The 25,294-nt window shown below is 41.7% G+C and overlaps 1 protein-coding gene and 1 non-coding gene across 2 annotated transcripts in view; one reads left to right on the plus strand and one right to left on the minus strand.

Annotated features, from left to right (window-relative positions):
• The first annotated feature begins 219 nt into the window (after positions 1-219).
• On the plus strand, positions 220-293 carry TRNAD-GUC (transfer RNA aspartic acid (anticodon GUC)). Its single transcript has one exon. It is a non-coding gene; the product is annotated as a tRNA-Asp (tRNA).
• Positions 294-11,092: 10,799 nt separating this feature from the next.
• The window catches only part of KNTC1 (kinetochore associated 1), a 69,240-nt gene continuing 55,038 nt past the window's right edge, over positions 11,093-25,294 (minus strand). The window contains exons 53-64 of the mRNA XM_068563132.1: positions 24,437-24,515; positions 23,100-23,218; positions 22,227-22,362; positions 21,468-21,563; positions 21,043-21,099; positions 18,292-18,346; positions 18,139-18,202; positions 17,441-17,570; positions 16,289-16,378; positions 15,676-15,821; positions 14,773-14,863; positions 11,093-13,495 (exon numbers count right to left, since the gene is read on the minus strand). Coding sequence (XP_068419233.1) covers positions 13,475-13,495; positions 14,773-14,863; positions 15,676-15,821; positions 16,289-16,378; positions 17,441-17,570; positions 18,139-18,202; positions 18,292-18,346; positions 21,043-21,099; positions 21,468-21,563; positions 22,227-22,362; positions 23,100-23,218; positions 24,437-24,515 — 1,084 coding nt within the window. The 3' untranslated portion in view covers positions 11,093-13,474. The remainder of the gene's footprint in view (positions 13,496-14,772; positions 14,864-15,675; positions 15,822-16,288; positions 16,379-17,440; positions 17,571-18,138; positions 18,203-18,291; positions 18,347-21,042; positions 21,100-21,467; positions 21,564-22,226; positions 22,363-23,099; positions 23,219-24,436; positions 24,516-25,294) is intronic.

Raw genomic sequence — 25,294 nt, forward strand, 5'->3', positions numbered from 1 at the left:
GCCCGCGTGCCACAACTACTGAAGCCCGCGTGCCACAACTACTGAAGCCCGCATGCCTAGAGCCCGTGCTCCGGAACAAGAGAAGCCACCGCAATAAGAAGCCTGTGCACCGCAATGAAGAGTAGTCCTGCTTGCCACAACTAGAGAAGCAGCAATGAAGACCCAGCGCAGCCAAAAAAATTAAAAAAAAAAAAAAAATTATAGGATGATTGTGGGACTTCCCTGGTGGTCCAGTTGGTCAGGACTCTACTCTGTCACTGTTGAGGGCCCGGGTTCGATCCCTGGTCAGGGAACTAGGATCCCACAAGCTGTGAGGCGCAGCCAAAAAAAAAAAAAAAGTATAAAATGATTGTTTCTTATCAGTGGCAAAGTAGAGAGCTCACTGTCACTTAAAGGAGTACACACTTTATCCAAAGGCAGAAGCAGTAGAATTTCAGGAGGCTGGAGTGGTTTGAAGTGTCCCCCCTACTCCCCAACCACAATATTCACATCCACCTGGAACCTCAGAATGTGACCTTACTGGGGAATAGTGTCTTTGCAGATGTAATTAAGGTAAGGATTAAAATGAGATCCTACAGGATTAGGGTGGGCCCTAAATCCAATGACAAGTGTCCTTATAAGAGACAGAAAAGGGGAATTCCCTGGCGGTCCAGTGGTTAGGAGTCGGTACTTTCACTGCCAGGCCCAGTTGGAGAAGTAAGATCCCACAAGCCGCAGAGTTGCCATAAATAAATAAATAAATAAATAAAAGACAGAAAAGGACAGAGAGACACACGGAGCGGGCCATGTGATGATGGAGATAGAGACTGGAGTGATGCTGTCACAAGCCAAGGAACACCTGGCACCACCAAAAACTAGAAGAGGTAAGGAAGGATTTTCCATTAGAGACTTTGGAGGGAATGTGGTCCTGCTGACACCTTAATTTTGGACTTCTGGCCTCCAGAACCATGAGAGAATAAGTTTCCGATGTTTTAAAGCACCCGGTTAGTGGTCATTTGTTATGGCAGCCCTAGAAAATGAATACAGAGATATTTGGGGCAAATAGAAGAGAAACTTGAGTTTTCTCCCACTGCCTTTCAAGAGACCTAACCAAGGAGGTTGGATGAATATGATGTGATGGCATAACTTGGTCACTGGCTTTCATCCTTCTGGTTCTTTCTTCCTTTCCCTCTTAAGATCTCCTCTTTCACTCTTCCATACAACCTTCACCACTTACATTTTCTTTTCAGTCTCGCTAAGCCCAGAAGTAAAAATGAAAATATAGAAAAATCCCACCAGTAAACTAGATTGAACCAAAAGCATGGAACATTCTGAGAAAATGTCACCCACTAATATATCAGCATGCAGAATGCAGAATTCTTTTTTTCTTTTTTTTTTTTTTGGCCACGCCGTACGGCTTGTGGGATTTTAGTTCCCTGACCAGGGATTGAAACCCAGGCCCTTGGCAGTGAGAGGGTGGAGTCTTAACCACTGGACCGCCAGGGAATTCCCCAGAATTCTTATTTTTACATGGCAAACTTATGAATGATTCAACTATTACAATCAATGTTGTATACTGTGGTTGGTTAAGAGTCATCTTAGAAAGAGAGAGATTGAAACACCAGCATATGCATTCATACCATTTGATGACAAAAGTTTTCCTAGATATTCTGGCTCCATATGACCAAAAACATCAGCAACTACAGACGTGTGATATTATGGGGTGGGAAGAAGAGGAAGAAATTTTGTAAATTACCACTTCTTCTTCTGAGGCATGAAATATAGTATGGGCTATGAGTAACATCCTTTTCAGACTTAAATAATCAAGTCTATATAGAGAACACTGGAAAAAATAAGTTGACAATAATCCTGGTTTTGAGATCATGCCATTTCTCCTGATTCATCATATTTCTTTGAATGCAAGGACTATCCTAACACTTCATATGTAGATGCATAGTCATATAAATAAGATATTCTCTTAAGTAATTCAAGGAACTTGGATACTGAGTAAATGTCATGTAATAAAGAATGAGTGGGAGTTAACTAGGCAAAGAGAGAATGGGAGCAAAGACTTGAAACAGCATGGTATGTGCAGAGAATCGCTCCCAGAGACAAGACAGGGAGTGGAAAAAATCTGATCACAGAGTCTTAACTGATATCTTAAGAATGAATAAGCCAATATGTATACATACTGAAAATAATAAAAACCCCTCAAAGTATCAAGGTGGTTAAAAAGCTATAGGACATAACAATATTATTTATAATAGCCAAAAGGTGGAAACAGCACAAATTTCCATCAGTGGATAAGCAAAATGTGGTCTATCTATGCCATGGAATATTATTCCACCATAAAAAGGAATGAAGTACTGATACATGCTACAACATGGATGAACCTCGTGGCCACTAAAGACCACATACTGTATGATTCCATTTATAGGAAATGTCCAGAATAGGCAATTCCACAGAGACAGAGAGTATATTAGTGGTTGCTTGTGGGCAGGTGGGGTTTGGGAGGGGGAATAGGGGGATGATAGCTAAAAAGTATGGGGTTTCTTTTAGAGGTGATGGAAATGTTCTAAAATTGACTGTGGGGACTTCCCTGGTGGCGCAGTGGTTAAGAATCCGCCTGCCAATGCAGGGGACACGGGTCTGAGCCCTGATCCAGGAAGATCCCACATGCTGCGGAGCAAATAAGCCCATGAGCCACAACTACTGAGCCTGTGCTCTAGAGCCCGCCAGCCACAACTAGTGAAGCCTGCACACTAGAGCCCGTACTCTGCAATGAGAAGCTACTGCAATGAGAAGCCCGCACACCGCAACAAAGAGTAAACCCCACTCGCCACAACTAGAGAAAGCCCGAGCGCAGCAACAAAGACCCAAGGCAGCCAAAAATAAATAAATAAATAAATTTATATTTGTGAATATACTCAAAACTATTGAATAGTATACTTTAAATATGCGAATTGTATGGTGTGTGAACTATATCTCAATAAGACCTTTTTTTGTTTAAGCTGTAGGATTACTTACCAAGGGAAAGTCAGTTTAGAGGTTGTATTCTTTGGTCTTATGGATGTTGGAAGGAGAGTTCAAAAAAAGAAATTACTCTAGAAATTTCTTTATTTCCTTTAGAAAACATTCAGTCTTGGTTGTTCTAGAAGCACAAGTTCTTGTTTTCTGGTTGCTTTTGAATATGTAAAGAGTACCAGAAAGAAAAAAAAAAACCCACTTTGTAGCTCTCTAATTGTTTGTAAAGTTTATGGTAAGACTTAGCTGTTGTGAGTTAAGATTTAGAATCTTGCTGTGCATACTGGTTAAGATCATATAGTGTGATGGCCACTGGACTCTGAGATATGCAGATACACTGTGGATTTAACTCATCCACAAATCTCAAGTGGAAAAGGGAGGGGAGATAAGCCAGAATGGAAGGCAAGATGTTTGTCCTGGCATTTTTTCCCCCTTCATCAAGAGTATTGTAAGGTCTCCCACTAGGATGGCTAAAATTAAAAGGATTGATATACATGCACCCCAGTGGTCATTGCAGTACTATTCACAACAGCCAACACACGGAAGCAACCTAAATGTCCATCTACAGAGGAATGGATAAAGAAGATGTGGTACATATATACCATGGAATATTAGCCATAAAAAAGAATGAAATAATGCCATTTGCAGCAACATGGAAGGACCTAGTGATTATCATACTAAATGAAGTAAGTCAGACAAAGACAAATATATGGTATCACTCATATGTGGAATCTAATTTTTAAAAAAATGATACAGGGCTTCCCTGGTGGCGCAGTGGTTGAGAATCTGCCTGCCAATGCAGGGGACACGGGTTCGAGCCCTGGTCTGGGAAGGTCCCACCTGCCGCGGAGCAACTGGGCCCGTGAGCCACAACTGCTGAGCCTGCGCGTCTGGAGCCTGTGCTCCGCAACAAGAGAGGCCGCGACAGTGAGAGGCCCGCGCACCGCGATGAAGAGTGGCCCCCGCTTGCCGCAACTAGAGAAAGCCCTCGCACGGAAACGAAGACCCAACGCAGCCAAAAATAAATAAATAAATAGTAAATTAAAAAAAAAAAATGATACAAATGAGCTTATTTACAAAACAGAAACAGACTTACAGATATCAAAAGAAAACTAATGATTACCAAAGGGGAAACGTGGATGGGAGGGATAAATCAGGAGCTTGAGATTAACATACGTACACTATCTATAAGATAGATAACCAATAAGGACCTCCTGTATAGCTCAGGGAATTATACTCAATATTCTGTGATAACCTATATGAGAAAAGAATCTGAAAAAGAATCAATATATGTATATGTATAACTGAATCACTTTGCTGTACACCTGAAACTAACACAACATTGTAAATCAACTATACTCCAATAAACATTTTAAAAAATAAAAATAAATTTAAAAAATAATAAAATTAAATTAAAATGACTGGTGATTCCAAATGTTGTCAAGGATGTGGAGCAATCTCTCTCTCGCTGGTGGGAGTGTAGATGGTACAACCACTGTGGCAAGACTGTTTGGCAATATATATATATTTTTTTTTTTTAAATAAATTTATTTATTTATTTATTTATTTTTGGTTGCGTTGGGTCTTCGTTGCTGCGCGCAGGCTTTCTCTCTAGTTGCGGCGAGTGGGGGCTACTCTTCATTGTGGTGCACAGGCTTCTCTTGTTGCAGAGCATGGGCTCTAGGCGCCCAGGCTTCAGTAGTTGAGGCTCACGGGCTCTAGAGCTCAGGCTCAGTAGTTGTGGCGCACGGGCTTAGTTGCTCCGCGGCATGTGGGATCTTCCTGGACCAGGGCTCAGACCCGTGTCCCCTGCATTGGCAGGGGGATTCTTAACCACTGCACCACCAGGGAAGCCCTGTTTGGCAATATTTACTCAAGCACTTCCACTCACGGAAACACACCCATGGTCAGTGAGGGCTTCTGTCCACCAAAGACGTGTACAGGAGTGTTCAGAGATGCTTTATTCATAATTGTCAAAAACTGGTAATAACCCAGCTATCTGTCAAGAGTAGAATGGATAGGGACTTCCCCGGTGGTCCAGTGGTTAAGACTCCATGCTTCCACTGCAGGGGTCATGGGTTCAATCCCTTGTCCAGGCACTAAGATCCCACATGCAACGAGGACAAAAAAAAAAAAAAAAAGAGTATAATGGATAAATTCAGGTATATTAATATTAATACAATAGGATACTCACAAGAATGGAAAAGGATGAACTACTTCTATTGCTGCACACAATAACGGAGATGAAGCTTATAATGCTGAGTAATGAATTCAGACTCCAGAGTAGATGCCGTAACAGCCCATTTATATGAAGTTCAAAACCAGGTAAAACTAATAATCTCTGATGATAGAGGTCAGAAGAGTGGTTATTAATGGGGGGAGTATGCTCTGGGAGGAGGTAGTCTTCTGGGGTGCTAGAATGTTCTATATTTTGATTAGGATTATTATTCAGCTGTAGAAATAGGTGAAAAGTAACCCAGCTTTGGACTTAAGATTTATGTGCTTTATTGGATGTAAATTATACCTCAGTATTAAGAGTATTGCAAAGTAGGGACTTCCCGGGTGGTCCAGTGGGTAAGACTCCACGCTCCCAATGCAGGGGGCCCAGGTTCGATCCCTGGTCAGGGAACTTGATCCCAAATGCCACAGCTAAGATCCTGCGTGTTGCAAATGGGACCCCGCACAACCAAAATCAATCAATCAATCAAAAAGAGTATTGCAAAGTAAAGTCGTCTCTCCCAGTAGTTTCCAAAATGGTGTGCACAGGACAATCCATTGGATATAGGAAGAAAGTATTAGCATCTCTATTTTTTATTTCCTCTTCTTTTTTAAAATTTAACTATATTTGATTTATAATACTGTGTTGATTTCAGGTGTACAGCTTCAGGTTCTTTTCCATTGTAGGTTATTACAAGATATTGAATATAGTCCTTATTTCTTCTTTTCAAAATCTCTACTAAAAGAATACACATTGGGAGTATGTATTGAGAATTTTTTACTGAAGGACATGCAATAAAAAACTTTGGTGGGGGAGCACTAGTCTCTTATACCTAGGGCACCAACATTCAACAAAAAAGGAACACGTTGGTTATCTTAAGCACCTATGTATGCTTGCTTAGCTACTCCCACCTGGATGGATGTGATCACCAAAACTATTTAGTCTTATTCTCTTACTTAAAGAAAACTTGTCAAAAACTACCCAAGGGAGGGATCCAATGTGTTCACATAAGCACAGCAAGTAGATTCCAAATTTCTGGGCCCCAGAAGAAACAGCAGAAAGAAGACTGAATATCCTACATGTTGTCAGACCACCTTTTCCATCCTTGGGAAGGGCAAGCAGCGCCTCCCTAATTAAATTCTCTACTCCAACTAGTCAAAGGAATGGCTATTGAGCCACCTCATGCAAAGTCAGAGATGATGAAAGACTGTGCATGAGTCATGAAAATTAAATATAATGTTTTTACTTATTTAATTGTTGCTAAATGCCTCCCTTTTTTTTTTTTTTGGTTATGTGTAATGAGGTTCCTTCATTTGTTCATGTGACCATGCAACATTCGAGGAAGGAAATTTACCCTGAAAAATGGGTAGCCAGAATTCATTTATCTCATACATGTATATTAAGAGCCTACTACATGAGGCATGGCTCTAAGGTTTGGGGACAAAATAATGAATGGTGAGACAATCAATAAAGAAGGCGACAAAGATAATTTTGAACAGTTTTGTGAAGGAAGTACATACGTTCATGCCCTAGCAAGTGACTGGGGTGGGGAGACACTGGCCAGAGAAAAGGGGAGAGTGGTAGGAACTGAGGCCAGAAAGGCAAGTGGGCTGGATCCACTTCTAAGCCCTGGTATGGATAGGCAGGTAGTACTGAGCTGTAACAGATCCACCTTTTAAATCCTGTGCTTTAAAAAATGTGACCCTCTGCAGGGTGGAGGGTAGATGTACCGAGCAGCCTTTTTCGGGTAGATGTACCGAGAGGAGAACGTTTTTATAGAAAATCTTCCTAGAGAGTGTTGACAGAAAAAATTAATCAATAGTCAATCTAAAACAGAAATGAAAAACTTTACTTGAGCCAACCTGAGGATTGTAAGTTGGGAGAGTGTCTCAGAGAGCTCTGAGGACTGCTCCCAAGAGGTAAGGGGGGAGGTGAGCATAGATGTGATTTTGGTGAAGGGGTACGTGCAATCAAGCACACATCTTGATAGAAGGTTGCTGCTAGTCACCAGGGAGAGACATCTTAGTGCTTTTCTAAATATGGGAAGATGCAAGAAACTGGGTTCACAAAATCCTCTCCTGAAAGTATCTATTTGGGGACCAGTTCTGCCAGTTTTCCCAGAGCACAAAGTGACTCATCCCCATCCTTTCAGGGGGTATTGTAGGTCAGTGACTACAGCAGCTAATGACTAGATTACTGTAGAACCGGATGGTGGGCACCATTCTTTATTTTACAACCCCTTCCTTTCAGTCTTAATTGCAACCAAGGTTTGGGAGGCATTTCGTGACCAATTTGCCTCATGGCACTAGGAATGTGCATTCCCAGGTCAGGTGGGGATTTTGTTGATGGGCCACTCAGTGTGCTATTACTGGACTAGGCTCTGTTAACTGTAACCAAAGGCCTCTGGACCACCTGTCCTACTGGTCTGCTATGGTCCAGGAAATGGTTCCTTCTTGTTGCTTCTTCCCATATCTAGAGCTACACTATTAAAATCGTTGATCTTATAGAACTATATTTTTGATCATTTCAAGTCATCAAGTCATCATGAATTTTTTTTAATTTATTTATTTTATTTTTAATTTATTTTTGGCACGTTGGGTCTTCGTTGCTGTGCGCAGGCTTTCTCTAGTTGCAGCGAACAGGGGCTGCTCTTCGTTGCGGTGCACGGGCTTCTCATTGCGGTGGCTTCTCTTGTTGCGGAGCACGGGCTCTAGGCGCGCGGGCTTCAGTAGTTGCGGCACGTGGGCTTCAGTAGTTGTGGCACGTGGGTTTCAGTATTTGTGGCTCTTAGGCTCTAGAGCACAAGCTCAGTAGTTGTGGCGCACGGGCTTAGTTGCTCCCTGGCATGTGGGGTCTTCCCGGACCAGGGCTCAAACCTGTGTCCCCTGCATTGGCAGGCAGATTCTTAACCACTGTGCCACCAGGGAAGCCCTGGTCATCATTAATTTTATCTGAGGTCCAGTCACACATTTGGTAATGCAAGAAACAATAATCTTGTAAAATAGGCAGAATACAGGAAATATAGCTAGGGCTTCCCTGGTGGCGCAGTGGTTAAGAACCCGCCTGCCAATGCAGGGGACACGGGTTCGAGCCCTGGTCTGGGAAGATCCCACATGCTGCAGAGCAACTAAGCCCATGTGCCACAACTACTGAGCCTGTGCTCTAGAGTCCGTGAGCCACAACTACTGAGCCCACGTGCCGCAACTACTGCGCCCACGTGCTGCAACTACCGAAGCCCATGCGCCTAGAGCCCATGCTCTGCAACAAGAAAAGCCACCACAATGAGAAGCCCATGCACCGCAATGAAGAGCAGACCCCGCTCGCCACAACTAGAGAGAGCCCGCGCACAGCAATGAAGACCCAGCACAGCCAATCAATCAATCAATCAATCAATAAAAGATTAAGGGAAAAAAAGAAAGAAATATAGCTCGTAACATTAGTAGTCATAAGTATTTAAGCTAAGAACTTTCATTACGTGCAGCCCAGTATCTCCCCAGGTTGTCTGACCAGTCTGTTCTGCACCAACCTTTTTTTTTCTTTTTAAAAAATATTTAATTTATTTATTTGGCTGCATCAGGTCTTAGTTGTGGCACGAGGGATCTCTAGTTGCAGCACACAAGCCCTGAGGCATGTGGAATTTTAGTTCCCCTACCAGGGATCAAACCCGTGTCCCCTGCATCGGAAGGCAGATTCTTAACCACTGGACCACCAGGGAAGTCCCTGCACCAATCTTTATAAGGGAACCAATATATTGGTATTTTACATAGTGCTCACCAAAGATGTCTGCACATGCAAGGCGAGTGGTAGGTCATTGTGACCTGTTATAGGATTGCGAAAGGAATGGCATCTTCTAAGGCAGAGGTCCCCAACCTTTGTGACACCAAGGACCGGTTTTGTGGAAGACAATTTTTCTACGGACGGGGGAGGGGATGGTTCAGGCGGTAATGCGAGCGATGGGGGAGCCGCAGACGAAGCCTGCCACTCACCTCCTGCTGTGTGGCCCTGTTCCTAACAGGCTGTGGACCGCTATTGGTCCACGGCCCAGGGGTTGGGGACCCCGGTTCTAAGGAGTTACATGGCTGGTGCTAGAAGAAGAAAAATTGAGCTTTATGGTTGAGCAGGTATTTCTGCCATAGGGGAGGTCTGGTTATGCATAATGCAGATGCACAATGCACACTAGAGAGGAGGCCAAAACAAGTAGAGAAAAAGTTTTAAGTTTTTCTTGTCTTAAAATGCGAAATTTTTGGTCTTCCCTGGTGGCGCAGTGGTTGAGAATCTGCCTGCCAATGCAGGGGACATGGGTTCGAGCCCTGGTCTGGGAAGATCCCACGTGCCGCGGAGCAACTAGGCCCGTGAGCCACAATTACTGAGCCTGCGCGTCTGGAGCCTGTGCTCTGCAACAAGAGAGGCCGCGATAGTGAGAGGCCCGCGCACCGCGATGAAGAGTGGCCCCCGCTTGCCGTAACTAGAGAAAGCCCTCGCACAGAAACGAAGACCCAACACAGCCAGAAATAAATAAATAAATTTTGAAAATCTCTTTTTAAAAAAAAAAAATGCAAAATTTTCTTTTTTTTGGCCATGCCACGCTGCATGCAGGATCTTAGTTCCCCAACCAGGAATCAAACCTGCGCCCCATGCAGTGGAAGCGCAGAGTCTTAAGCACTGGACTGCCAGGGAAGTCCCATAATGTGAATTTTTATTTCATCAAGATCTTTGTTTCTAATTTGAGCAAAGGTGCCAGTGTGCCTCAGTTGGCGACTTGGATTTTATGTTAAGTGACAATGGTGAGCCAGTAAAAAGTGTGAAGCAGGACAAGATGAGATCGGGCTTATGTTTTAAGAATATACTTAGGGAAGGGGACGGAGAATGGCTGTATGGAGACAAGAGTGGAAAGATAAAAACGATCATGGCTGGGCTTCCCTGGTGGCGCAGTGGTTAAGAATCTGCCTGCCAATGCAGGGGACACGGGTTCGAGCCCTCATCCGGGAAGATCCCACATGCCGCGGAGCAACTAAGCCCGTGAACCACAACTACTGAGCCTGTGCTCTAGAGCCCGTGAGTCACAACTACTGAGCCCATGTGCCGCAACTACTGAAGCCCACGCGCCTAGAGCCCGTGCTCTGCAACAAGAGAAGCCACTGCAATGAGAAGCCCGCACACTGCAACGAAGAGTAGCCCCTGCTCATCGCAACTAGAGAAAGCCCACGCGCAGCAACGAAGACCCAACACAGCCAAAAATAAATAAATTAAATAAATAAATTAAAAAAAAAAAAACGATCATGGCTAATAAAAATATAATAAATATAACAACAAAAAGTATCCTGGCTAATTATGTATTTGAACTTAAATTCAAATATATTTATACTCCATAAAGCTACTTCTTTGGCGTATCAAAAGCTAACCCATTACCTATGAGAACTGTGCATGTCTATTAATCTTCCACCAATTTATTTGATAAATTTTCCTAATCTAAAATTATTTTATTTTGAGGGATAATTGACATATAACATTAGTTTCAGGTGTACCACATAATGAGTCAATATTTGTATATACAATGAAATGATCACCACAATAGATCTAGTTAACATCCAGAGCTTTATTCTGAACAATGAAACCAGTGTTAAGACTGGGAAAGAACTCCTTTTTTAGCGCAGCTTGAGTCCATGAAGCCGGAACGTTCACTTCCATTTGTTACGTTCTAGTGCCACCACTTGACCCTTCCATTCCTTGCACATTTATGCCCAAGAATACAATCACAGGCTCTACTTGTGATCTCAGGCTTATAATTAGTTTTCTTAAGGTTCAATAACATAGATATTAAAGAAATACAAATGTAAATACTGAGACACTATTTTCATCTATCAAATTAGCAAAAAGTTTTAAAAAGTATGATTGCAGGACTTCCCTGGTGATGCAGTGGTTAAGAAGAATCCACCTGCCAATGCAGGGGACACGGGTTCGATCCCTGGTCCGGGAAGATCCCACATGCCGCGGAGCAACTAAGCTCATGTGCCACAACTGCTGAAGCCCGTGCGCCTAGAGCCTGTGCTCTGAAACAAGAGAAACCACCGCAATGAGAAGCCCGTGCACCGCAACGAAGAGTAGCCCCTGCTCGCCGCAACTAGAGAAAGCCTGAGCACAGCAACGAAGACCCAATGCAGCCAAAAGTAAATAAATTAAATTAATTTTTAAAAAAAAGTATGATCACCCAACGTTGGGGAGGATACAGTAAAGCAGACGTTCATGTTTCTGGTAGGAATAGGCTCTTGTGAAGAAGACCTTTTGAAATGCATGCAGTTTGGCAATTTGCATCCAGTCTTTAAAATGTCCTTCTGAGAGTTCCCTGGCGGTCCAGTGGTTAGGGCTCTGAGCTTCCACTGCAAGGGGCACGGGTTCAATCACAGGTTAGGGAACTAAGAGCTCGCAAGCCACTCGGCATGGTCAAAAAAAAAAAAAAAACCTTTATTCCCTTTGATCTGGTGAATCTGTTCCTGGGAATGTATCTTAAGGAAATAACTCCAAATAAGGAAAAAGCTTTGTGGAAAATATTGGTGTAAATTTCCAGAAGAGAGCAAGCAGATGACCATCTAAACCTCCTGCAAGTAGGAGGTTTACAAACGAGGGGATTAAGGCTTTGAGACGTTATATAACTTGTCCAGGATCACACAGCTAGCAGGTGATAGAGCCAGAGGTCAAACCCAGACTTGTTTTTTATCCAAAACCCATGTTTTTAGTCATATTATGTTGTTTCCTGTACAGAAATAATATTTTTCTCAACAGGCAAAGCAAAGGCAAACAAATTCTAGTATTATCAAATTCAGTTTATTCACAAGTAGAGCAAAAGACTACACAGGCAGGATAGAGGTGAGTGACGTTTCTGTGTGCTGGGTCCTGGCTGCAGGCTCTCAACTCCACACCGCCCTTGCAGGCCAGCTTCCATCCTGCCCTGTCCTACCGGGGGCTTACAGCCTGCAGACTGCGTCTCCCAGACCCCTTGCCAGATGGCTTCTGTTCATTCCTGCTATCTCTTGGCACTGGCACGAGAATCAGGAGGCTGGAGAAAGCAAAACGCTGCCTCTTTTCCCTTCTGGAGGCGGCAGCACTAGCCGAGGGTGACCAAGCGCCGCGTGGGCAGCAGTGCCGGGGGGAGGAGGCTCAGCCTCCGGAACAGCAGCGCCCGAGCTCCGAGGCAAGGCAGCTTCCTTCTCTCTTTTTTAATTAATTAATTGTTTATTTAATTTAATTTTTATTTTTGGCCGTGTCGGGTCTTAGTTGCGGCACACAGGATCTTCGTTGAGGCGTGCAGGATCTTTTTGTTGCGGTGCACTGGCTCTTTGCTGCGGCTCGCGGGCTTCTAATTGTGGCGTGCGGGTTTTCTCTTCTCTAGTTGTGTCGTGCAGGCTCCAGGGCACATGGGCTCTGTAGTTGTGGCACGCAGACTTCTCTCTAGTTGTGGCGTGAGGGTTTTCTCTAGTTGTGGCACACAGGCTCCAGGGCACGTGGGCTCTGTAGTTGTGGCACTCAGGCTCTCTAGTTGAGGCACGCAAGCTCCGTAGTTGCGGCACGCAGCCTTAGTTGCCCTGCGGCATGTGGGATCTTAGTCCCCTGACCAGGGATCGAACCTGCGTCCCCTGCATTGGAAGGCGGATTCTTTACCACTGAACCACCAGGGAAGTCTCAAAGCAGCTTCTGGTGTTAAGCGAACAGCCCCTTCCCTTTAGTTTCTCCAGCGCCCCCTCTTCATCTCCCTTTTGCCTTTCAGTCCTCTTGACAGCTTTGTAACCAATTCCTGACACTCAGTCCTTCTCTGCTTCAACTAGCTAGAGTGGTTTCTGTATTTCTGGCTGGCCACTAACGGATACGCTCTGCAGCAAAGATTATATCCATATTTACTAGAATGCCGTTAAAAAGACTGATATTCTTATTTATATAGATGGAAGAAACAGGATATAAGTAGTTGCTTTTCTTATGGGGGGAGCAAAAAACTTTCCTTCATACAGAGTGCAAAAAAACTAATAGTCTTTACACGTTATACATGTAACTGGCAAAGAAAACATTTATTAATTTGTGACATGAGTTCTTTATGAGACAGTTATGCTATTATTAAGCATCTTATTTATTACTTCTCGAGGAACATCTGACAATAGCTACTGTACACAGATTGCACAATTTAAAAACTGTAATAAATAGGGTCAGTTGATAACAGATTCCAAACATCCTCTTATTCTTCTTGAAGAAAGTTTTGATGATCTACTATGATCCATTAAGAAACACCTAAATGGGAAGAAACACAGAAGCATTTTTACGGGTGTCACTTAGTTTTTTAAATAGAAAATGGTTTGATAAACTATAGAACTTAAGCCCTTAACTATATTGCTAAAAATATACGTATGAGATTATTTTGCATTTTAGACAGATATGACTGGAGAAAAACAGATACATTTTAAGGGCCACAAATCTGTCTACTGAATCAATATTCTCCCTTTTTGAAAAAGTAATCTTAAGCCATTGAGCACAACAGACTGGAAGTGGAGAAGGGAAGTTATTAATGCATGTTAACAAAATGCAGGCTTATTTTAATGTGACTGATCTGGACCAAGGGAAGAAAAAAACCGCTAATAACTTAATTACGTCCACTAAAACTACCAAAATATGATCAAAATTAAAATTTTTACCTTATATTTAAGTTCAGAACAGGAATAAAAGTGATTTACATGCATATTTTATACACAAAAACATTTGGAAGAATGTACACCAAATTGTTAACAATGATCTTATCTCTGGTTTCTGAGATTTCAAGTTATCAGTTTTCTTGTTATTATTATTTTTGCTCTTCCAGATTTCTTTTTTTAAAAAAATTATCTATCTATCTATTTATTTATTTGGCTGCATTGGGCCTTAGTTGTGGCGTGCAGGATCTTTCGTCATGGCGCACAGGCTTCTCTCTAGTTGTGGCACGCGAGCTGCAGAGCACAAGGGCTCCGTAGCTGTGGTGTGGCCTCAGTTGCCCCGCGGCATGTGGGATCTTAGTTCCCCGACCAGGGATCCAACTGGCGTCCCTGCATTGGAAGGTGGATTCTCAACCGCTGGACCACCAGGGAAGTTCTGCTCTTCCAGATTTCCTTTTGTTTTTCTATAGTGAACGTATATGTCTCAGCTAATTAAAGAAGAAGTAATAAAAGCAATGGATACTCCAGCACAACATTAATCAATGCCCTTTAAAATTTAGTTTGTCGGGGAGTTCCCTGGCGGTCCAGTGGTTAGGACTCTGCCCTTTCACTGCCGTGGGCCAAGGTTCAATCCCTGGTTGGGGAACTAAGATCCCTCAAGCCGCACGGTGTGGCCAAAAAATTAAATAAATAAAGCTGAGAGTGGAACCTAGGCCTCTTGATTCCTGGTCTGGGACTCTCTCACACAAAAAGTGAAATATAAAAATACATGCAGTCACGCATAAAAATACATTTATCTCCAGAACAGGTTGGCTCAATTTTAAGACCCTAGAAATAAAAATCGTGTCAGGTTAGAACCCAGTAACTCTGGGCCAGATTTACCTTCAGAGTTTCACAGGGAGTGGCTTCTGGTGGCACAGGTTTCCCACAATGCTTGTAATATTCAGTTATAAAGACTGAAGCTTCTTCTAAGCTATGGAATCAGAAAGAAGAAGAGGGGCATGAGGAAAACGTGGGAGTGATAAATACGTTTGCCCTTTCCACTGTGGTGATGGCTTCATAGGTGTATACACATATCAAAATTTATCAAGTGGCATACTTGAGGTATGTGCAGTTGATTATATATATCAATTTTATCTCAAAAAATACTACTTGTTCATAAATGACAACCTGTAATTATGGTTGGATCACAAGTGGTAAACAAGCAGAAAGAAATCCATGGCGTGGCCCTGAGAAAGTGACACCTCCCAGGGATCAGCACAGTTAGATCAAATGTAGGGACGGACCCAGAAATATTTCAGTCCTGACTGAGCTTTCCCCTTCTTCTGTGCCAGCCCATTTCTCCCTTCTTTTTACTTTCCAAATCCCCTCCGAGCCCTATCCCAAGAAGCTTACTGTTTCTAAACTTGTGAGTGCTGGAAAATTAGATAACCAAGCTTAGCAAAAATTATGTTACATATAGCTATTGATTCTTTGGTCAAGTGTCTAAGGAGTAAAGTTGTAATGTAGGGTTTTAGAGCAGGACTATTTTGGGAGGTAAGTCAGCTTGATTAATTGTCTGACTCCAGGTTCATGTGCCAAGAGATTGGATTACAAGACAACTAACCTCTTAGTATGTGTTAGTAGCAAGGTATGTGTAACGTAGTGATGCTACAGCTTAATTATTTGGAGCCTTTAATTACAATCAAATAGCTTTACGATTATTTGATATTTTCCTCCAAAATAAAGATAAGTTTTAAGGAAATTCTACATTAAGTTGTTTTTTAAACAATTTTATTAACTTACCTTAACTCATTTGCCAAATAGTTTACTAGTTCAGTGACGTTGTTGGTATTCATCGTGTGTGATTTCAACACTGGGAAGTATTTTGTCTTTGCCAAAATCCCAAACTCCTTCTTATCTATGATATTATTCAGCACCAGACTTCTAACCTGTAGAATGACAGGTATCATCATATGCAAAATGTGTTAGATGCCATGTCATCCTATTCAATACCAAAACATTTCTGACAATTAGAAGTTAAATTATCATCGCATCGTGACTAAGCCTCCTCTTTGAGGGGGTGGGCAGGGGGGACTGCTTTGGTCCATTTCAGTGTACAGTGAATAAATAAAAAGTTGTTGCTAAGCACTTTGGGACTTTTTGCAAGGAAAACTGTTCACAATGACAAGTATTGAAGGCTACAGATTTTCCACTGAGTAGAGCACTAAACAAACAAGACAGCCAGGGTCCCTGCCTTTTAAAAATTTAATGAGGCTTTAATGAAAGCAAAATAATTGTATATATTAACAAACAGATCGAGATGGTAAGTTTTCAGCTTAATCTTGGTTTGGGGAAAATATATTACCTTCTAATATCAAGTTTTTCATAACAAAAGGGAGAGGAAATTGCCTCTTACTTGATGTGAAAACCCTGCCAGCTGGCCAGTATTCATATGTTCCTCTAACTGCTGTAAAATGATCTGAGGGTCACACGAGCCCAGAAAATTCTAGAGAAAAAAATCAAAACATAATTAATGGAAAAGTATAATTACTACTAATTTCTGTCAAACCTGGAAGGTTTTCATTTTTAAATTTGAAATATCATAAAGCATATCTACTATAGGAAAAAAACCACCTCTATCAACAACAACAACAAAATTATTGAAATAAGGAAAAAAAGCATTTTACAAATAACTATTCCAACAGCAAAGAGTTGCTTAATAAGCATTTCGTCATTCTAAGTGCCAAAAGGAATCTATTTAAATACTAAAATTCTGAAAAGCATCAATGGATGAGTTTAAGAAGAGTCAAAAAGGAACAAAGTCAAAGACAGGCACAGATGGCTCTGAAAAAATGCAACGAATAGAACAAGTGAGAAATAAAAATTACGTGTGCTCATTTATATAGATCTCTATGTACTGGCTTCTCTATCCGTGGGGAAATAATTGAAAAACATTTCCAAATGCTTTGTTCTATTTATTCTATAGTATAAAGGGGATGGGAGTTATTTTTAAAAGTTCTATCCTCAGAATGCTCGTGGTGCCTTTGTTAGACACCCACACACAACCTGACTCTTCTCTCTTTTATCTCCCACATCTAATCACCAAGTAAAGCTGCATCTTTCCCACCTAGCTCATTTTCGTTACCACCACCCTACTTTAGGTACTTATCCCCTCAGGCTTCCCCTGCCTAGCCACAAGATTGTTGGATATTTCCTATTCAAATGCAATGATTCCCAAGAGTTTCACTTCTCGCCCCCTCTCTCCTCTGATCAGGCCCACGTGGATTATTCCTTCAAAAATACTGCCTGATCATTTCACTTTATTCTGGCAGGAAAATTCACTGTTCCCCACTGATACAGAATAAGGTGCAAACTCCTCTTCGGGCATCCCTCAGACAAACCTTCATCTGTCTCTCAGTCTTGCCTCCCACCAGACCCCCACACACACCTTCCACCCCACTCACGCTTTACAGATTTGGTGAAAAGAAAGTGGAACCTTTTGCAGGGGACATACAGCATGAGACCTTCCACACCCTTGGCAGCCCCGGAGCAACAATTTGCAAGATACCTTTATTTCCTGGTGCCTTCTTTCCAAGTGGGGCATGAGCATTAGACAGGCTAATGCAAAAGCCGGAAGGTCTAACTGGACATACTGCCTGGCCACTCTGATCAGGTCAAGATCATCCGAAACTGGACATCTTCAAGAGAGCACGTTAATTAGTTAATAACCTGCCATATTCACTAGATTATACTGGCCTTCCTAGTTTTCCACAGTGGTTACCTGTCTATGGTTTCAATAATTTTAAACATTAAAATGCTGGTGCATAACATATGCCTAGTAATGAGTAGCTTGAGCCTTTTATGACATCCTTCGTGGAATAAAAGACTTGATCTACAGGAACACAGACTCCTGACTGCAGCTATAATTGTGTCTGAAAGTCTATACGTGGCTAAAGACAAATACTTAGAAGACTCAAAATCTATGAGACAACACTGTATGATTTACGGTAGTCACAAAAGGTGCTCTATACTCACATTAAAACTGGGTACAAAGTTTAGGGAATGCAGGTTGAATATAAGTTTACTAGTTGCACTGCATGTGGAAAGTAGACATTGTAAAAATAATAGAGATATTTTATTTTCAAATCAAGTGGTATGCTTAACTTCCCCCCAAAAAGGAATTACTCATAGGAACGTTTATTAGAAAGGAATTTTATAATCAACAAATCTGATTTTGGGGGGTAGGAAAACAAATATTTTACTTACTCTAGGACAGCAATGAGACTCTCACAACAATCTGACAGCTGACTGGGGCTTAAAGGACAAGAGGCTGAAAATAAAAAGCAACAATAATGTGTCTATACACATAACTATAAAATGCTACTGTCAGTGTGTCGGGGAGAGGGGAGACAAAGATACCTGAAAGTAGCGGTATCTGAACCACGCGCTGCCAGGCTCTGCTGAAGTAGGGAACCTGCAGAAACAAGTATATTAAAGAATTCATATCTGGGATCTTATGAACCTCTCTTTATTTTGCAGTCACAGAACTATATACACTTAGAGCTTATATTCTTGATGTTAAGACCAAAATTGTAAGTTGATATCTCCCAGTTCTAGATCATTAAGATTCTAGGAGAATTTTCTTCATAACTGTATATTTCAGGATATTAACATATAATCCTGGCTGATTCATTATTATTAATTTTGCTCTGCAAAATACCCTCTTATTTACTTATATTTGAAAAAATTGAAGTATAGTTGATTTACAATATTATATGCATAGTGATTCAGTATTTTTACAGATTATACTCCACTAAAAGTTATTATAAGATAATGGCTATATTTCCTTGTGCTATATACTATATCCTTGTTGCTTATCTGTTTCATATGTAGTAGTTTGTATCTCTTCATCCCATATCCCTAATTTGCCACTCCCCGCTTCCCTCTTCCCTCTGGTAACCACTTGTTTGTTTTCTCTGTGAGTCTGTTTCTGTTTTACATACACACTCATTTGTATTATTTTTTTAGATTCCGCATATAAGTGATATCTTACAGTATTTGTCTTTCTCTATCTGACTTAATTCATTAAGCATGTTACTGCAAATGGCAAAATTGTATTCTTTTTTTTTATGGCTGGGTAGTATTCCATTGTATCTATCTATCTACACCACATCTTCTTTATCCACTCATCTGTTGATGGGCATTTAGATTGCTTCTGTATCTTTGCTACTGTAAATAATGTTGCTGTGAACAATGGGGTCCATGTATCTTTCCACGATTCATTATTGTTGCATTTGGGAAAAAAGTGTCAGAACTCAGTTCAGAAAACAAAACTTATACCAAGTCTATGTATGTGCCAGACATTGTGCTAGGACCATAGGAAAGGCGGAAGGAGAGAAAGAATTTCAAAAAATGAATAAGGCAACACATAAATTTCCATCAATAGGAGGAGTGGTTAAATAACTTATGATACATTTTATTCCACATTTTGGAGAACAATTAAGAGTTAAAAATAATGAAATACCTCAAAAGATTAAACATAGTTATTGTAAGACCCAATAATTCCACTCCTAGGTACACACTCAAGAGAAACAAAAACATATGTTCACTTATACACAAATGTTCACAGAGCAGCATTATTCATAATAACCAAAAAGTGGAACCAACCCAACTATCCATCAACTGATGAATAGATAAATAAAATGTGGTCTATCCATACGATGAAACATTATGCAGCAATAAAAAGGAAAGATATGGGACTTCCTTGGTGGCTCAGTGGTTGAGAATCTGCCTGCCAATTCAGGGGACATGGGTTCGAGCCCTGGTCCGGGAAGATCCCACATGCCGCAGAGCACCTAAGCCTGTGCACCACAACTACTGAGCCCGTGCTCTAGAGCCCGCGAGCCACAACTACTGAGCCAGTGTGCCACAACTACTGAAGCTCGCATGCCTAGAGCCTGTGCTCCGCAGCAAGAGAAGCCACTGCAATGAGAAGCCCACGCACCACAACAAAGAGTAGCCCCACTCGCCGCAACTAGAGATAGCCCGTGTGAAGCAACGAAGACCCAATGCAGCCAAAAATAAATAAATAAATAAATTTATTAAAAAAAAAAAAAAAGGTATGATACACTGATACATGCGATAATGTAGCTGAACCTTGAAAACTTTATGGTAAGTGAAAGAAGCACGAAGGCCACATATTGTATGACTCCATTGATATGAAATGTCCAGAATAGATAAATCCATACAGACAGAAAGTAGACTAGTGGTTACCAGGGGCTGGAGGGAGGGGGGAAGAAGGAATGAATGATCTGTGATGGATATGGGGTATATTTTCAGGTGAAGAAAATGTTCTAGAATTAGATAGTGGTGTTGGTAACACACTTTGTGAATATACTAAAAGCCAACTAACTGTACACTTTAAAAGGGTATATTTTACGTGTGAATTATATCTCAAAAAAAAAAAAGATCTATATGTGCTGATGTGAAACAATCTCCAAGATACCATTGTTATGTGGAAAAAAACACTTTGTCTAGAATGTGATTGCATTTATATGTACCAAAATGAATATACACACACAACACCCACACCCACACATATACGCGCCCACACCCCTGCTTATATGATAATAGGAAAGCTCTGTAAGAAATTGTCAACAGTAGTCACTTCTGGGGAGATAATTATGAAGGGAAATGGTAAAGAAAAATTTTCATGTTTTACTCAGCATATGTTCTAATTTATTAAACTAAGAATAAATTATATATTTCTATTATATATATATTATATATATATATTATGTGTGTGAACAACACATAAAATTTAGAAAAGATGAATAAGACATGGTCTTTGACTTTAAGGATCCTCAAAGTCCAAGAGGGGCAGTCGAATGTGTGATTTAAATAAATTATACCGTGACCAGTGTTACAGTTGAGCCAAAGTGTTTTGAAGGCATAAATGAAGACGTGATTCCTGAGGCCTGCAGAACTGGGAGAAGTGATATCTTGGATGAGACAATGTCCAAGCTGAGTATTCTGGGTCCAGGCGCCACTTTAATGGAACAGCACCCTGCAGCTTCACTGAGGAGCTGACTACTTAATCGAGTGTACCCAGCACTAGCCGGTGAGTAGAAAGATTAAATTCTGTAAAATTTACTTTAGAAAACTACATACCTGCCATAAAGAATAGATGCTAGAAATGGCTGTTAAAACCTTCCTTAGATAAGGAATCTGAAAAAATAAAACACAAAAGTTCTGAAGACCACCCAAACAGAAAATTCCAGTGTGAAAATTAAACTTTCACAAGAATATCAGTAAAATTTATCTTCCATGAGGACCACCAGAGGTCACTTACAAACTCACAAACATCGAAAGAGGCCAGGGAAACTTCCATTTGTTTCCAGTGAAATTTATGTCAGTTTTGAGTTTGCACTTTCTCTGGCCTAACGCCAAGTTCTTTAAGTTGGGCATGAAGCCAGTGAGAGTGAATGTTTTCAGCATCCAGCTGTTCAATAACAAGTATCAGTGCAAAATGTTTAGGAGATGCTGTGCAAAATCTTTAAAATATACTGCAGTCTAGGGCACTGAGTCTTACTTACCATTTTGAAGCCAAGAAGCTTTTGCAAGAGTCCATTCCAAAGCTGCAGGTCATAGATTTTGTATTCTAAACAAAGCTCAGTCACCAACCTTACGGCCTGAAGCAGACAAAAAAAAAAAAAAAAAATCATACTGTTTCAAGACACCAGTAAATCAAACCACCTTTGGAAAAGGTAGGGCAGCTAAAGACAAAACATGCTTATAGTCAAAGTGTGTCTATTGCCTAATTTCAGTGAAGGCCTTCATCTCTCTAGGGAAAGAAAAAAAAATTATTCTTTTTCTTTCTTGCTGTTATGGATTCACAAATGGCATCTCAGACTTCCCTTCCTCCCCACTTTGTTTCTTCTGTCCTAGAACAGTTTGCCTGTTGGCCTCATACCCTTCCCACCCTGGGCTCCAACTGCCTCAGAGACTACATTCCCACCAGTAACTAGAAGGAAGAGAAACAATGTTCCCTACACAGGGACAGTCTGTCTAGATGAGCACAGGCAGGACTTCGGGAGGGATTATTGAAAGTGTTCCCTCGGGTAGGTAGGGATGGCTTCAGGCTTTCAGGGAGAGAGGTAAGGGGACTTCCAAGTTGCCTTGTCACCTGCCAGGATAGGAAAGTCAGGAAGCCCTCAGAGCAGCAGACCTGTTCAGGAACCAAGAGTTTCTCTGGTTCTGTCTTTCAGAACTCTGAGTGGTGGCGGGCAGCTGAGTGAACACAAGAGCATCTGAGAAGACGGAGGCCCCACCGCCGGAAGACTCAGTGTACATACCATGGATTCGTGGCTGTGGTTTTTCCATAGACCCTTAATCATTCCTTCTTTAGGACTGTTGCAAAATAATTCATATGTGATGGGGATATTCAGAGCCTCAAATGATGCCAGAAAAGTTATACATTTCAAATAAGATCTGGAACACAGAGGCATGTATGGGAATCATCCTCACCGACCATATTTACATTTAAAATAAAAGCCAACCCTTGGAAATATCGGACAGTTTGTTGTTAAATGTCTATTTTAGGCTTCTAAATATAGTCATGGAATATTAGAAAGAAATCAATTTGAGGGGCTTCCCTGGTGGCGCAGTGGTTAAGAATCCGCCTGCCAATCCAGGGCACACAGGTTTGAGCCCTGATCCGGGAAGATTCCATATGCCGCGGAGCAACTAAGCCTATGTGCCGCGACTAAGCCTATGTGCCACAACTACTGAGTCTGTGAGCCACAACTACTGAAGCCCACGCACCTAGAGCCCGTGCTCCACAAAAAGAGAAGCCACTGCAATGAGAAGCCTGCGCACCGCAACGAAGAGTAGCCCCCGCTCGCCGCAACTATAGAAAGCCCACGCGCAGCAACAAAGACCCAATGCAGCCAAAAATAAATAAATAAAATAAATTTATATATATATAAAAAGAAATCAATCTGAGCAAGATGAAGAAAACACTCAGTTTCTAAATGGCTCAAAGCCTCGAGGGAAACAAGGTGTTCTTAAAGGCCTGTTTCCCCTTTGCCAGAACGTCAAAGACACTCGAGGCAACAGAACCACGTTGACACGGCCCCTCTAACGCGCTCTTCTGAACTATAGGGCTTAAAAGTTATGCTTCCAAAGAATCTGTTTTCTATTAATACGATTTTTAAACTTCCACTTACTTCACTTCTTCAATGGGTTTTTTGAAGAGAGATTCTACAGTTTCCTTGTCAGCCAAATAGAGGAGACACTGCAGGGCTCGCGTCCTGTGGGCGAAAGTGAGCTGGTGCACACCTAACGTCTGTAAGACCAAAAGAGGTTTGTAGAGCTGTGCCACGTGCTGTAGTTGGATAACTGAGTTTCCATCTAGGTAACATGAGCCACATCAGTTTTTAAAAGATTAAAGTCTATGTCTGTCCTTAGGGGAGTCAGTGGTTCTTAAAGTGTGTTCCATGGACCCCTGCATGGGGGTTGGAGGGTTTCTTACACTCTTTGAGAAGGAAAATAGTTAGAACCACTTTTGTAATAATACTATAATGGTATACCTGCCTATTACACTGTGTTAATATTTGCACTGATGGTGCAAAAGCACTGGTGGGTGAACGGTAGCAACACCCAACTGCTGTGGCAGCCGCCACATTCTTCACATTTGCAGTACTGAAAACAAGAGACGGCCACTTAAGAAGGTTCTTGAAGCAATAAGAATTAATTTTATTGAACCTCAACTCCTGAATATAGTACTATGAGTTCACACTTGAATACGTGTTACTATTAATTAATCAAAACATATTCATTAATGTTCTACATGACTAAACAGGAAGTACTGGTAAAGCACACCACGATGCGATGGGTTTTTTCAGGGAAAAGCCCTTGTATGACTGAGCTGTGAGCTGAGCCAAGCACTTTTCATGGAACACCATTTTTACCTGAAAGAATGACTATCAGATAAACTAATATGCAAGAAGGGATATTCCCCCCCCACTTGCTGTCAAGGACATACAATCAGCATCTCAGCCTTTTCCCCTTTCTTCCTTCTATCTACATCTTTACTCTCCCTCTGCTCCAGCTGCCTCAGAGAGCATTTCTATTTGCAGAAGCCTGAAGGCCGGAGATCGAGTTGCCTTTAGGGATAAGGGAAAGTTATCCCTAGAGTTTAGTGGGGAGGGGGTGTGACAGCTCAGGCAGGGCCTGGAGACCAGGGTGGAGACTTCTCTCAGGCTGGCTCGTTGGGGCCTCTGGTATTAGGGATGCAGCTGGACCAGGGCGTTAAAACAGTGAATGTGGATAACCCGTGGGAATTTCAACAGCTGCACCGCTCAGTTTGCCAAGCAGGATGTCTCAGAAGCCAGCACTAAATGGAGCTCGGCAGACACTACAATCCTCATCTGTAGAGTAAGACGTACTTTGAGTAAGTACAGAAGTGAGCATTATCTTAATCATTTGTAAATGGTGAATATGCAGGGAAAAAATGTTGAGCTTAGATGCAAAGATGAGCTTTGACTAAGTCTGTAGAGCTTACAGTTGTAGCTGATGTTGCAAAAATGAACAGCATTCTTGAACTATAATCAACCGGACGAGACAGAAGGAGATACAGGACTCTGAAAAAAAATTGTTAATTACATTTAGACTTTAATTTAGTGAGAGATTAGCAAAACAAGAGACCTGTTTTACTGTCCATAGAAAAAGTCATTAGACATCCCAAACACAGGCCTGAAGGGCTATCTCCTCTAAAGGGTGCTTAATCTTTTCTTGAGTTCCTTCACAGCTAAAGAAGATAATAAAGACAATAAATGTCAAGCCTCAGTCCTCTCATCTATGAAATGGCTAGTCAACCTCCCAAAATTTATATTCTTTCTAGTTAAGGAATTAATACAAACCATAGCTGCAAAGTACATTGAACACTACACATGGAAACTTCAGGTTTAGTTCACAGGACCTTGTTAGTGGCACGTTTTAACCTCTGGACTCAGGGCTGACTGGCCCCCTCCAGAGAAGGGCAAGACAATCAGATGTACTGGAAGCGGGGGTGGGGGTGGGGGGTGGAGATTCCAGTGGGAAAAGGCAGGAAGTTATGAAATTGGCATGAAGTACCCTTTGGGATCTCCTTCTTGGGGTTCTCTCTCTCTCTCTCTCTCTGAACTGTTTCCCTCTAAGCCTGTCCAGGTGGCTGGTTCAGTCAGATGCTCCAGGAGCTACCTCTTGCTTAGACAAAGGTGTCCCTGCCCTTAAAGGACTAAGCAAGGACGAACGGGTGCCCAGAGGAAAGAAGGGCATGGAGGGGATACTAGGCCAGTTCTCCCCAAACCAGGAAAAATTCTTTTCCAGTGTTTATCTTTCCACATCCTCTCTCACTATCAGATCTCCAGGGCCAATGTAG

This window comes from Eschrichtius robustus, chromosome 14 (genome assembly GCF_028021215.1).
Source record: "Eschrichtius robustus isolate mEscRob2 chromosome 14, mEscRob2.pri, whole genome shotgun sequence".
NCBI classification, from domain to species: domain Eukaryota; kingdom Metazoa; phylum Chordata; class Mammalia; order Artiodactyla; family Eschrichtiidae; genus Eschrichtius; species Eschrichtius robustus.